The 15,275-nt window shown below is 33.8% G+C and overlaps 1 protein-coding gene across 3 annotated transcripts in view; it reads right to left on the bottom strand.

Annotated features, from left to right (window-relative positions):
• Positions 1–15,275, bottom strand: part of COL11A1 (collagen type XI alpha 1 chain) — a gene marked incomplete at both ends in the record, with an annotated part of 142,556 nt that overhangs the window by 110,838 nt on the left and 16,443 nt on the right. For all 3 annotated transcript variants that reach the window (XM_084291221.1, XM_084291223.1, XM_084291222.1), the window contains 2 exons: positions 10,611–10,773; positions 13,124–13,337. In XM_084291221.1, the coding sequence (XP_084147347.1) occupies positions 10,611–10,773; positions 13,124–13,337 (377 nt within the window). The remainder of the gene's footprint in view (positions 1–10,610; positions 10,774–13,123; positions 13,338–15,275) is intronic.

Below are 15,275 nucleotides of genomic sequence, written 5' to 3'. Positions count from 1 at the left end.
GTGTTAGGTAAATTCCTGCCAAGATTTCCACTATAAATTTCCTCATTCAGGAGCTTCAAATGCTGTCATAAAAATAAGGTTGTTGAAAATTGGCACATGTTCTAGGTCAAAACGTATTAACTTCAATCTCCCACTGTATTTCCCCATAAGGAAGGGGGGTGTGTGTTAAGCTTTTATATACTTCTAATGTAATTTAATTTTCTTTTTAACAAGAAGAGGGTAAAGGAATAACTTTGTTAGTACACTTCTGCATGTTCTTTCTTTATGGAGAAAACATCATAACTGGTGGAAATGTAGAACTAGAAAAATTCAAAATTACCTCAGTATTTCCAAAATCACTTTAAACCTCTCAGAATAGCACCCTTTAACAAATTATCAAAACTGGAGAATATCTTAAAATAGGAAAGCATAGTTTGGAATGCTCCTTCCTTTCAAAAAGAGAAATGACAGAAACAAGCATAGAAAACCCTAATTGGAAAAAAATAAAAAATAAAAACCAAAACTCTCTCCTATTTTCCTAGTTCTATATTTTACTATCTTAACATAAAATATGAAATACTTAATTTCTTAGCATATAATGGCTATACATTACAAATCTGTTTGCTATAACACTCTCAACTCATTTTACTTTACATAGTTAAGTGTTTCTCAGATTAATATCTGTTCCCATGTCAGTGGTGCTGGGCTGTCTCTTTCATTTTATCTCTGCTCATTAATGCTTCCTTAGTTGGACACCTTCCTACAAGACCTGCTGTACGTACAGAGAAATTTCCCTGTTGATTCTTTATACAAATCCCTCAGGAGTACAGCTGAGTGCTTTGAGATGTCCCATAGTCAGTCAGTCTGGGCTATGTAATCCCTTTCTCTACCACTGAGTGATTCAAAATGCTCTGCCCTTCCTCTTTCACCCAGCCAAATTAAAACTACGTTAAGTAGAAGAATAAGATATAAAGAACTAGCAACCAAAAGACAGAAGAGGTAACTCTTTTTGACCAACCATTACCAAAGGATACGTGGAGCCCCCATCTGTTGAGCTCAGGTCCTTGTCTTGCTGTATGCCTCTGAACATACACAGCTTTCTAAGTTGCCCATACAGACCAGTGTACAGTACACAGTGTGCCAGCTAACGTAAGTAATGCAGAAACTGCTCCTGACACTGATGTCTGTTTAGTACAATATGCTAAGAGAACCCAGTCAGGGGAAGATAGCCAGTATTTTGTTGGAGCTTGCTTTGTGCTGATCTTGAATGCCATGGAATTTTGGCACTGGCTTTTGTTGGATTGTGTGCTTGCAAGAAGCACTCAGCATGCTGTTACCACTTGGCTTAGATGTTCCTAATTGCTTAAAGCTGTTCCTGATCCATTGACTGTACTTCCCAGCCCCGCCTGTCTGCCTGTCATGGGTCCACATAGAGGGAGGCCCTCAGAAGTCTTGCATATTATACATGAAATGCTACTGGCTATTCATGTGTGATAAGTTAACTAAGGAACTGATTGATTTTATATTTGGCATCTCAAATGCTAATTTTCCTCTTTTTCTTTCAAGATCTCCTATAAAAGCACTGTTTTTCAGTTTTTGTTGTTTTTTTTTTTTTTTTTTTTTTTTTGCTTGTTTTCAATTTTGTCTTTGCTAATTAAATAGCTTTTTTGAGTATTTGTATGTGATGCATTGACAATGCAGACTCACTAGTCAGTGAAGAACTTTCCTTTCAGATCAAATCAGTCATCTCAGCACACAGAAATTATTGTGGATTTCACTATTGTGACTTAGTCATCAGGTAGTCACAGGTATTTGTCTGACAAATCTACACTTTTTTTTTTTTTTTTTTGAGAAATTTTCACAGAATGACATCAGTCACAAACACGTTCTTTGATTTTAACCTCTTGAAGTCTTGACTTTGTGAGGCTGAAATGGAATTGTAGAATTTCTTCTTTGTGAAGAAATTACAAAGACTTAAACTGGTTATACTTTAAGACCTGGAGTCATGAATTAGGCACTTAATTATCTACCTGCACAAGCCCCAAAAACTTTAAGTGAAAATATGAATAAATGAAGTCATGGGTTAATAAAAATTTGAATAATTAACCTCTAAATTAACAGTGAGGTACCTAAATACATATGCATATGGGCATAATATTACTCTTTTATAAAACTTGTGTGATGTAAGGAATTCTCACACAAATTATGAGAGACAGAGGGCAAACAGATGAGGAAGGAGATAGGAAAACGGGGTTAGATTCACAAATACATTTGAGCATCCTTAAAGCAACTAGCAGTACTCTGAAAAACGTATACAGAAAAGAAAAAAAAGGCATAAAAAGGCAACTGTCTGTATAGAATAGTTCCATTTCCTTCCCTACAAAATTGTCATGACTACCTTTGTTGGTGTAGCCTGCTCAAGCAATTTTATAGGCTTCCTCATCATGGATTTTTCCCAGAAAAGGAAAGCTGAGGTTCTAACAAGACAAATAAGCCTGAAAGCATATATACTAGAAAAAAAAAAAAGTTAACCAATTCCAGTGAATTCAGTTGAGTAATTTTTTTTCTCTTTAGAAGAAGTTTCATTTATTTTACCATAAAATTAAGGGTAAGATGCAAAATAAAGTAATGCAGTTACAAAGTTTCATAATCCTTCTTGTTCTCCACCAAATTTTACCAAATCCAAGCAAAATACATTGAAATAAAAGGAAGTTAATTTTCAAAACCAATAAAAGTTACTGATTCCTTTGTGGGGATATTATGTGAGCTTAAGATACATAACCTGCACTTACTGTAGACAATGGGAACGGCTGGACACAAAAGCAGGGAAAGAATTAGAAATCCCTGATGTACGAGAAAAAGAGAGGGCAGAGTAATAAGAAGAGAAGTGTCAGGAGATGGGCTTGTTCCTAATGTCACAACTAATTCTGGATTACAATCTGTTATCTACAAATATGAAAAGATCTACAGATGATATATAGTGCATTTTACAAATCAACTGTTTGCTGACACTATTGAGTCAGTCTTCCAGGAGGACTAGATGTCAGTGAAAGTAAAAGGCTGGGATAGAGAACTTCTGGTGAGGCATCAGACAAATACACAGCAACTTTTTCATGTTACTGTTTCTAACAATGTGCATTGTTTAATTTGTCTGGAAAAGTGCTGACAGCCTATTTAGAAGAAAAATGTGTTTCCTTACAACAATTTTTATCCTGGATAACAATTATTATAATGGTTTTTAAGCATTGTTTATTGGATATTTAATGTTATTGCATATTGGAAATAAGAAAGTTGAGATCTAGATCTCTGCCTAAATTGCCCACAGGTAAAAGGAAACATTCAGCAACGTAATTAAGTCTACCTAACATTAAACGTAGAAGTACCTCTTTTAACTAAAATGGGTCAAATTGGAGATTTAACATTCAGTTTGGATCGTAAATACTTTATGGAAATAGACACAAAGTTGGTGTCAAATACAATAAAAAACTCACAAAGTCAATGTGTAATTGAGTAATCTATCCCAATATGGTACAGAAATGGTTAAAAACTATGCATGTTTTAACATTTTGGGGATGTTAAATTAATAATTAAAATCACAGTCTTTTGAACCAGTCTCAGTCTCATGGTTATATGGAATAAGCTCCCTGAGAATCATAAAATAATGTACCCATCAGTTACACCTAGTATGCCAACACAATACAGAGAGATTACTTTTGTGGCATTACTCCAAAAGGTACTGCATCATGTAAGCTGCTCTTTGCAGAGTGCTCCAAGACTGTTAAAAGGATTTGATTAGATCTGAGGAAACTTTCACTACTTTAGAGTGTCTTTGTGGCATGCCAAAGCAAATGTGAAGAACAAGACTTCAGAGCTTCAAGGGTGGGAGAATATGCTCAAATTTTTTGAATGTTCCTATTGGAGCATTGGCACACTCACTCTAATTTTTCTACAACAAGGAAGAGCTCAGCTATGAATAAGTATGTGGTTAATTCATCTGTTGAAAATTCTTCTGTGAATGTCAGACATTCCACAGTGACATCACAGAATAAGAGTTTCTGTACAGGTATTTCCAGGTTTGGTAGAAAAAACACACCTCACTAAGTAGTTAATGAACTGGGTGAGCTATCCACACTGAAAACACTCTCCTAATATCAAACACTTCAGAACACACAAAAAAAAAGAAAAAAGATAATTTGTCTAATAAAAAATGAAATGGAGACAATTTGCAGGAAAGCAATAGGCTGCCATGTTCTTTTCACAATTTTACAGATTAAATTTCTCTTGTAATTATTGCTTTGGTTAGCCTCATGATAGTTATCCCTATATTTGATTCTACCTTTTCAGAACTTTTGTTAGATGCCACAGAAATATCAGAATAAAGAAAATTGACAATTAGATACGGTATCTGACTCTCAATGTTGTAAATCATTGAGGGTCTCAGTCGTAAGGAATGTTATTATATCATTATAAGCAATAAATGTTAATGTCTCCTTATTATCTTAATTATGACTTAATAAATCTTATCTTTATTATATATTTTATTGAAGCATTAAAGAAAATTCTCTTTTCCTCTTAACTATATAATATTACTAATACTTTCTAAATATGGTATATTAGAGAAGTACGACCATAATGTAGTCCATTTATAGTCTCTTTATCAACTAAAGGTCTCTATCATTGATGAGAACCATCTCTGATATCACCTGCCAGCATTATTAAAAATGTGAAAGTATGAAGTTTTTACAAGGCTGTAAGGGCAATCATGCCTTGTGAATGAATTAGAGCTAAAACTGGTGTTTGTTTTGTGTGTGTGTGTGTGTGTGTTTATTTTTCTCCTTCCAGTATTAAAATGTTTATAGTCTATTTCCCTAGCTCTGCAAGAACCGTAGACAGTTCAGTTGTACAGACAGATGTTTGGCACATCAGTTTTACAGAAAGCTTAAAAAAACAATAACTGCAAGGTGAAAGTGACCTTTATCCAAGGAATATGAGGTAAATATTTCTTGAGAAACTCTGGACCTTTTCACGGGAGTAAAAACACATTTTGTGAAGTTTTTGTTTGTTTGTTTGTTTGTTATGCATCTAGGATGCTGCATAACAATGTGACAGGACGAGAGCTTAGAAATCAAGTTGCAGTTTCTTATTATAAAATAATCAGAAGAAAAATACTTTTCTTCTTCCAACTGAACTAAAAAAAACCACAACAATGAAAAATAATGCAGGAATTAAAATAATGCAGGAATTACTTAAATGCATAATTTACATATCAAAGGCTCAGAAGGAACTCTCAAGATTCATATCCTGGACAAAATAAGAATTTCTTACATGCTTATATGGATAACTAGCTTTTAAATACAACTACCTAAATGGAGATAAAAGAATAACATGACCAGTGCTATGAACATCAATATCCTTAATTTTTCATATGATGGCTAAAACCTAAGGCTTCCAGGGTAGACTCTTCAGTAAATGACCAGAAACTGTAACCTGTATATATGTGCGAACTTTCTTTAATTAGTTATGTGACAGTACAACTATAGACTCAAAAGAACAAAAGTCTAGACAGCTTGGATGTTATTACTATAGAACCTAGAAAAACCTGCTGCAGAATTCATTTAATCTTCCTGCAAAGATTTGAGGGATTGAGGAATTCCAGGGGCCCTTACTATAATATTCCATAACCCAGGCCCAATTCACAATATAGCTAGAGAAAGACATTTAGAGCCTGCCAGAATGAAACACTGTAAAAGCAATATATTGTGAATGCAGAATCTTGTACAAGTCAAAGTTTCCATAGAAATCAATGTCTTCTTGATTCTTTGAAACCTTATGGTTACAGTAGCATATATTCAGTTTGGTTAAGAAATAGGTTAATATGTTCAATTATAAATTTTAACCTTCAAAACATGGCTGTTCACAGAACAAACTCCACTGAACTCTTGGCCGAGAGATCTTATTATATGTATAAGATCTGCATATAAAGCATATGTACATAACATACACATATATACAGAATACGTGACTGTTGCTTAATGCTGTACAGAAATACTCCCACAAGAGAAATAAGATGAAGTGTGTCTAAAGACCCGAGAAGGACATCCTATTTTCTGGATGAAACACCTGCAAATCTTTTACGTTGTTGCTTATCTTTGAAACCTCATCTATAGATGTTCTTTAAAACTTAAATGTGTATTACACACAATATCAAATATTTTGTATATTTGATATACAAATCTGATCTGTAAAATTCCCTGAAGCTGATGCAACAATCAGCTTTCATGTCTTGAAAATTAACTTGAACTTCCCTGACTCTGCTTTTAAAAGTAAGGAAGGAAAACAGAAAACAATTTTTTTTTCCCCCATCCTGCATAAGATTGGTAATGCTATATTAAACAAACAAACAAACAAACAAACAAAACCCAACAAATTACCATTTGAATGGAAACAGAGTTTGCTTTTTTGTTGTTGTTTATTTGTTTTGTTTTGCTTTTGTTTTTCTTTTTCTCCTAACACTGAAAGTTGGCCAGTTCTCTCATGTTGATAGCTAGAAGGATGCTTCTAAATATTTTTGCCTGGAAACTATTGCACTGTTTGTTCCATTTACATTGAACTTTTTTTTTTTTTGTCTGACTGACACTAAACATTTAGTTGGCCAATAGCAATTATCAAAGGTGACACATAACCAAGGAATCACTTTGGCTATGTCTACATAAGGTAGTAGTACAGCTCAACAGGATAGTGTAAGACAGACGATACTGTTAACGCCTCATTCATACCACATGTCTTCGGGGATTTTTATTTTTGGCTACCTTTCCCATTCTACTTTAGTTGTGCAGCAGTTTTGGTCAGCTAGTTAAAACTCTACCGATTCTACTACTGCTGCCATCTACACAGAACACGCACACTGACAAGTGGCCTTTCTGCTCTTTTGCACTGGGGAATTACCATCCTTAGAAAAGTATGAAGTATGATTACTCATCTAAATGGACTGATAGGTTAAATCATTTTTTTGTCCAAGAATTATCACCACAACTTCAACTTCAAATGCTCACTCAGGTTATTAAAGGACTCTTACGTTATACATAAGTGTATGATTTTTTTTTTTTCATGAGACCAGATTCAAAATCTACACTCTTTGTTAATAAGGACTACACAAGGATTTGTTATTGCAAACTGTGTGTGGTTAAAACTTTTATTGGCTTTAAATCAGAGTTACATACATCAGGCTTTGGCTTGTTATTTGTAGCATAGTGCCAATACAATCATTGTATCAGTCTGACACCCAGGGAGTTTTTGAAAGACAGTCTCTCTAGGGAATTATCTGCATAACAACTGTGTTAGTTAGTAACAAAATACCTGTTGTATTGTTCACACCAACAGTGCTAAATGAAGAGTGACAAATCCTTAAAGCTGGCAAGGAATAAAAAGATCCCTGCTTTTTATTGACTATTTAAGCTAAAAACATATTTCAATGGACATAATTCAAAATCATTAAATTATTTTACTGGGTGCCATACACCAACTTTTTTTTTTTTTTTTTGGAGGGGGGGGATATATTTGTGTGCTACAGGTAGGTATTCTCTTCTTTACATGAGATAATTATGAACCATACTTCCTTGCACTATGCTTTTGAAAACATATGACATTAATTTCAAACAATGTCTAAAAGATTGAAGTATACTCCATCAGCCATATAAAAACAAGCATTTATAAATTAGTACCACTGATAGCAGGAGACCCACTTCAGCGAGCAAGTGCTTAGCAGGGTAAGTGAAGGCCTCATAATTTGGAAATTAGTAATGCTTTCTAGAAACTGAATTTTAACTGTTATTTTAAGACACATGCAGTTTACTCTTTGTTTCTCAAGCATTTGTATGCACCTGATGCCAATGCTTACTTACATCCAGTACCTTTTTTGTAACATCACATTGATTTCCATATTAACAGAGCATGATGAGCACCAGGGCAACTCATAAGCACTCACAACAGATGCCTCTTAGCTTTAGCACTAGTAGGCTAACTTACCAAGGAATATTAAGTTTGTTTCATATACTAAGTTAGAAAACTGGATAGTCATTTTTCATGGCCTGTTAGGTCATTATTCAGTTCCTTTTCCCCTTTCAGTGGTGATCTACCTGATCTCTGGACAGCTGGTATGCTTGGGATATTGAGCAAATGTCAATGAATGTGAATACAGCACAACTTTACATAGCACAAATAGAGAAACTACTGTACCCTGACACCAGGCAGGCGACTTCGTTTTGATACATAAATGTTTGATAAATACAATATGGGTATTATTTTCTGACCTGTAGATTTTAACAAGTTTGGCTTTGAAGATCAAAGCCAAAGTCTAACATCTTATATAAGAGAATAAAACCACGAAAACCAGTATGACTAAGCTAGACAGAATAGAAAGAAGTTGCACCCTGTACTGGAGGTTTTTGCTCATGGTATTCTTAACTCTGAGATGAAAAAAATTAAATAAACCCATTTCCAAAATTTCGTGTGTGTAGGATAAGACATGTTGTTCTTTGTTGTTGTTTTCATGTGTTTGTTCATTGTCTGTTGTGGCTTCAAGATACAGCAGGGTTCACAACACAGAACTACCAAGCAGAGCCATGGAACCACCAGACATCATTGTTATCATGAATGTGATGAATGAAGCATTTAAGACAACTAGGAGACTTGAGCAGGAAACAAAATCCAGGGAAGAGCCCTAAGTGTTGGAGACTTTAGCAGCAGTGGCTAAAGGATGAATAAAGTCCTGTTGATAAAGCAGGAGGGCTATCTGTGTAGAGCAGAAAAAAACTTGATGAGCTCAGAAAGAACTAGGCTGCATTGCAAGAAGTTGGAGGATGCGTATAATTAAAACTCTATATGATATAGGAGTTTGTTCAACTTTTGAGGGATATTCCAATTGCGTATTTTCAACACATACTTTTCTAGGTACATATGTTCACTGTTACTTGACTTGAATCTTTATAAATATGGGCCCTACAGTAAAACAGAAAGCAGAAGTCTATCCCAACAGAACTGTAAGTTGCTGGTTTAAGAGACTTTGGACTAAATCTTAACCTCCAATTACAAGAACAACCTTACAGGAACGTCACTAGTTTCTCTGGGTAACAAAGCAGAAAAGGGGCACAATTATGTATGTAAGGAAATTAATCATTGAAGGAATCTGGAAATCTACAGTGATGGAAATGGTGGAAATGTTGCTGTTCTCAGTGCTGAATGTCAAGATTCAGCCTGTAAACTGGCATTAGACAGCTGTGCTATTTATGTTGAGAGTCCAAAACCATCTTTCTTCTCAGTGGATCTTAGATGGAACTGAAGGACTGATTTGTCAAGTCTGCAAAGATTACAATTAAAAATTTCACAGTGGATCACTGGCTTCTTTTTTTTTAATCCTTGCACATATTTTGATTTTTTTTTTTCCCCAAATATACATGTTATGGCACATGGTCTCTGACCCAAGAAAGAAATACAAATGAAAATTTCAAGTAATTATCACAAGTGGAGACCAGAAATGCTTGCTCCACACCAGATCAGGCAGCTGTAGAATTCATCTTCAAAGGGAAAATAATGTTCCTATGATGTGCAAACTTTACTGTTGACTCCAGATAAATTAAGCTGTCAATACCAAATGTGTTGCATACTGTTTGACCCATTAAGACATCCCAGAAATTCTCCTACTCAGAAATGTTCATGTTTTGTCACATCCAGGAAAATTCAAGGAAACAATGCCACAGTGTTACACTCACAGTTCTTATTTCTCCCTTGATACATATACAGCTTCTCAAGCATATACACTCCTTAAAGCCAGGATTGCATCTGTGTGTTTATAGAACACAGATGTCCTGTATGTGAAGTTAACTACTGATCTATATTTTCTTATTGTTCAGTTCTAATTTACCCTTGATAGTTTTGACTGTTGCATAATAATATTATAACAGAAACTTGATACTGTAGGTTTAGAGAAGTTTCATTATTAGCCTGCAAAAATAATCATTGACATAAGAATTCTACCTAAAAAGGCCTCATGATTGGCAGTCACATACTTCCTTAGAGGCATTTTACCCTTCCTATATGTACTTCTTGGCCAGTAAATGATGGAAACATATATGTCCTGGTTGCCAAAGTATGTTCCAGTTACTGGAAAGATTAATAAGTGGGATAAACAATATAAGAGATTCACATCACACAGAAAGCTTTCCAGGTCCTTCCACCCCTCTCCCAAATGCTGTTAGAATGCACGAATATCTGTAACTACTTCAGAGAGACAGAACTAAAATAGTATCATCTCATAGTATCATACTACTCAATACTACTCAACTTTGCCAGATTAAGTCTCCTAAATACCTCAGGTATCTCAATACCAGGCAGAAAGACTATAAAATAAACTCATTCCAGATACAACTTGATCTAAAGAACAGAAAAATGCATCATATTTTCCAACAAGACAGACACTTTGTTTAATTCTCTTTCATTTCAGCCTATCCTAACAGGTTCTAAAAAAACAGTTTCTATGTTATATCAACTTTGCCATTCAAAGTTTATTCTAACCCGCACTAACTAATCTACAAAAATAAATTACTCAATTCCATTTGTTCCATATTGATTTTTACCTCAAAAACTTCTTCGTCCAGAATCCTGGTTCCAAAGACAGTAATACCATTGGTGTCCACAATGGTTTTGTCACTTCTTTCCAGAGGTTTTGTAGTTTTTTTGTTACAGTCAATGATCATTGTAACACTTTTCTTCTCCACACTAATGGCTACTCGATGCCACCTAGTAAAACATAATTCTTCTTTAATTTCTGTTTTTAAGAGTAGGCCAAAATGTTTATTGCAGGCTGTGCAAAGTCACAGACAACATTTTAAATGTCTCAATTTTTTCCTTCATACATGCACAAATGTATAGTGTTTTGTCCTTTGTACTAAGGAATCTGATCCAGCACCCATTGTACAAATACTATATTAGATGAAATTCATGCTGACCTTCCCTGAAGCTTTACCCAGGGAATGTTAGTAAACTCATATTAGAGCTGTGTGCACTGTTTACATTTTATTAGATTAGACTGAATGATCTGTCAGCAGATTTTTTTTAAATGAAATTTTGTTTTTCCAAATTACTTAAGAAATTATTCATGCAAGTAAATGTGTTTCACACAGAGCAGATAATTCTTTGCTATATTTTACTATTTGTTTTTGGTGATTGATCACAAAAAAATTATGACATCCTTTTGCCTGTTTGAATGCTTCCCATAGCTATAGAGATTTTTCAAAGATGTACAACAGTTCCAACATAGATGCATTTTCAGATACAGATACTTAGAAATGCTTGCTGATATTCCTGCAACCATGGTTCCATCTACATAAATACTCACCAAAAAAGTGAATGAAGCATTTCAGAGCACTGACAAATTTATTGTAATGGCATTTTAGATTTTACTAATCTATTTATTTGTAAACAATTTGATAAACTGCACTCTGTCCTTTATGGTACTTCATTATAATGACAGAACATATTAATTAGTGAATCTCTCTGCTACAACAATTTAAATATCTAAGAGCAAGAACAAGACACTTTCTAATCTAACACAAGCAAAAACTGAAAGCATCTTCGATAGCTCAGGGCAAAAAGTGTAAAAGTATGCCATAGTGGTGACTGGCAAGGAAAAGGCTAGAATCAAACTATTTTAACTGGCTTTTGTTGTCACTAAGTTTTGTCTGAATCAGAGAGACAACTTAGACAAAGAGCGGCTGTATATCAAATGGAACACCTCAAAGCTAATAGAATCTGACTGCTAAAGAGTATCACTGAGCCAGAACTCTAATTCCATGTTTTCTCTGGAACACGGTTAAACATTATCAGTATAAAAGCAAACTGTCCATGCATCCTCAGGCAGATTACACTGTTTACACTTTTTTTTAATATATTTCATTTTGAGATGAAGATTGTTGCCCTAGAATCATAAAAGAGCCAAATCAGTAGAAAATTGTTGGTCCATCTTTTGAAGGCTTGCAGAGGCTGAGAATGTGAAAACATAGCTCATTCCATAGATATGATTGACTCCAGTTGATTTAGAAGTTGTATAGTCTCACTGAAGTCTCACTCTTGTACCAAGAGAAATTGATTTTGATTTTTTAATTTTATCATACTCCCAATATTTTGGGTGAAATTATGAGAGCCACATTCAGGTTTCATGGTATAATTCCATCCTGTGGCAACACATGGGCTAGAAGACAATTACTTTTTTTTTTTTTATCCTTTATTGAGTTACAAATGTATTTAATTGTTGCTGAATTTACTTGCTCTCTCTTCTCTACCAATTTATTAAACTGAAAGCTTTAATAAAATTTCATTCCATGCATCTCTAAAGATTGTAGCAGCTCTTCTTGGACTGCAGCACAATAAATAAAAAACCTTTGAAAGGACATGTGTCTCTTGAAAAGCAACAATAATGGATGTGAAAAGCACTAGATTGACATTCACAGAGAACAATTGCTTGTCTACAAAGGCAAGTTAGGGGACAAAAAATTAGCAACTGTATTTAAAATGCAATATGTGTTGGAGAGTTATTCCCTTCAATAAGAATGAAGTATGAATCCTCGCAGCACTTCAAATTAATTATTTATCTTATTCTTTCCCAATATCCTTACATATAGGTATCGTGAATGATCTTATTTATCCACTGTTTTGGTTAAGGAAAGGATAAACATACTGTCTTGTCAATTTATCTCCAGTCATTTATTTATCACCTTTAAATGTAGAAGAGTGTCTTTCAAGTTAGATTATTATTTCAGTCTTTTTGAAAACAGTTTCTTTTTATCTTGCACAGAATGAGTCTTCATATATTTAGTTTTGGTGGGTTTAACTTCTATGACTATTTCCTCACTCAGATTTACAGAAATAGCAAATAAGAAAGGTGGTTTGACTATATCTGTAGCTCTATACTCATTTTCAAGCTGGAACTGTGTTCTGCTGCAAAGATCCCCTGATTTTGCACCACAGCAGTCCAGCTAGCTGGAAACTGTTAATTATTTATTCAATTATTTACAACATCTGCTTGTAAAGACAATAATCATCTATACAGTGGTCCGTAACTTCATTTTACATCTTAAAATTTTACACTTACTTGCCATCAGCAATGTTGACTGTTCTGAAAAGAGGATAGTCTTCCGGGGCAGGTTTTCCATTTTGGTCTTCGAAAAGGAAGACAGGGGATCTACCAACTTCAACACCTACTTGCTGAATTCCTTGTTCATTGTAGACAGACAGAAGGAAGGACTGAATACCCTTTTTAGGTTTTACTGTCATTAATATTGAAAAATCTTCTGGGAAATCTCCACCTGTAAACAAAATGACAGATACAGTTACAAATTCAGAAGAGATTAAACTATCCTATGAAGGCTTCAATTTGTCTATAGGTATAGAGGATCCTGCATACAAACTGGTTTTTGGTTTTCTTTTATTTGACAAAATGAACATGTATGAAATTACACTAGGAAAAATTTTGCTTTTTTTTTTTTTTTTCCTCTTTCTTGCTTTAACTCCCCAAATATATACCTTAAGGGTTCTTAAAAGCATGATTTGTAAAAGTACTGTGAATTTGTGTAGTACTGATTAAATATATAGAATAAACATGCAAGTTTCAATTTCACTATTTTTTTCTATTCAACTTTTTAGCAATTCTAATTTAAAAAATGTGCACTATAAATTCATTCTGCAAAACAAGTATACATTTTAGTTTACAGCAAATATTTTCCCAGGCACTTCATCTCCCTTGACAGTCACTTTTTTTTTTTTTTTTTTTCCCTCACAATATATATTTGTATCTTTCTGCAGTGATATTGTACATAACACTGAAAAAAATACATGACCAGTCTTACATACTTAGCATTCTTAATTAATAGGAGCTTTAGGCATAAGCAAAGAACATTTCATTTTCATTTATTCCCTGATTCTCTACTCTTTGAAGGAGAGATTATATGTAAATCATTGCTTCAACCTTTATAACTAAAAATAAACAAAATTAGAAGTGGATACAGCTTATTTATAGAGGAAGACCTGAGGTCTGTACTCAGTATTACTCTTGTTGAATCTAGTGGTAAATCTGCATTTCATTTGAAGTGAAAGTTTACTAGGCTTAATAACAACAAATGATGTGTAAGATTGAAATTGTAAGCCAGAACATACACTGGATGCGTGTAGCCTCAGCTACAATTTGACTTGCAAGAAATAAAAGGATTAGAATCTAATCATAGTGATGGTAATGAATATAACTGCAACTTTGTGTGCATGAGTGGGTAAAATGTTCTTAAACATTTTAATACAATAATAGAGCAAATTTTAATACAATAATATGAAATATATTTTTGTGATGAATAAAACCATGAAAGACATCATCTTAAAGCTTATTTAGGAATTCCTTCTAATGATGGAAAAAAATACAAGATTATTTCCAAGACAGGTGTTGTGAGAAAAGTCTTTCAAGATTCTGCATAGTTTTCAATAAAGACAAGCTCCCAATGGCATTAACTCTTTAGTTACAATATGAAAAAAAATAATGCATAAAATATTCATTGCATTTTAAATTACATACTACGCTTCTAAAACTGAAAATTCCTAGTCTTACACTTATTATATTGTCTGCTGCATTGTTATTTTAAATACTTTTTATGATCTTTATAACTTTTGTAGAAGGTTGTTGAACACTGTAGTAACGATGACCAGTTTAGGGCTTGTTTTGAGATTTTCTTTTGAAAGGATAAAAGCTCAGTAAACAGGGAGAATTTCATTGACTCTGATGAGCTTTCAGTCAAGTTTTTAATGATGATGAAGCAAAACTGCTGGCTTTACAGATTAAATTAAACTGTATGTTATGCCTTTTAAATGACAGAGTAAAGAGTAAAGAGATGACAGTAAAATGAGGAAAAGAAAGAGAAGATAACTGTGAACAAAGGCCAAAAAATTATTTGAAAAGCATTGAATACTTGCCCTGTCTGCACTGTTAATCTGAAAGATCTATTGAAAATGCTTACAATGGGTGACATACATCTACTCTGAGCCTGTGCTCCTTGATCAGATAATATCTTATAAAAAAAACAGCTTTCTCAGATAGGTGACTGATGATGAGTTGTGTATCTTGGTTCAGTACTTGCTGTTATCACTACAATGGCATAATATTTCCAAATTTCTTACACATACATGCAATAAGTAAGTTTCCTCCATACACTGTTGATTGAAAAAGTCAAAAAATGAATGACTTTCTAACAGAAATGTGTATA

The sequence above is a fragment of the Netta rufina genome, assembly GCF_964035555.1.
Source record: "Netta rufina genome assembly, chromosome: 8".
In the NCBI taxonomy this organism is placed as follows: domain Eukaryota; kingdom Metazoa; phylum Chordata; class Aves; order Anseriformes; family Anatidae; genus Netta; species Netta rufina.
This window is presented reverse-complemented; position numbering and strand designations above follow the sequence as displayed.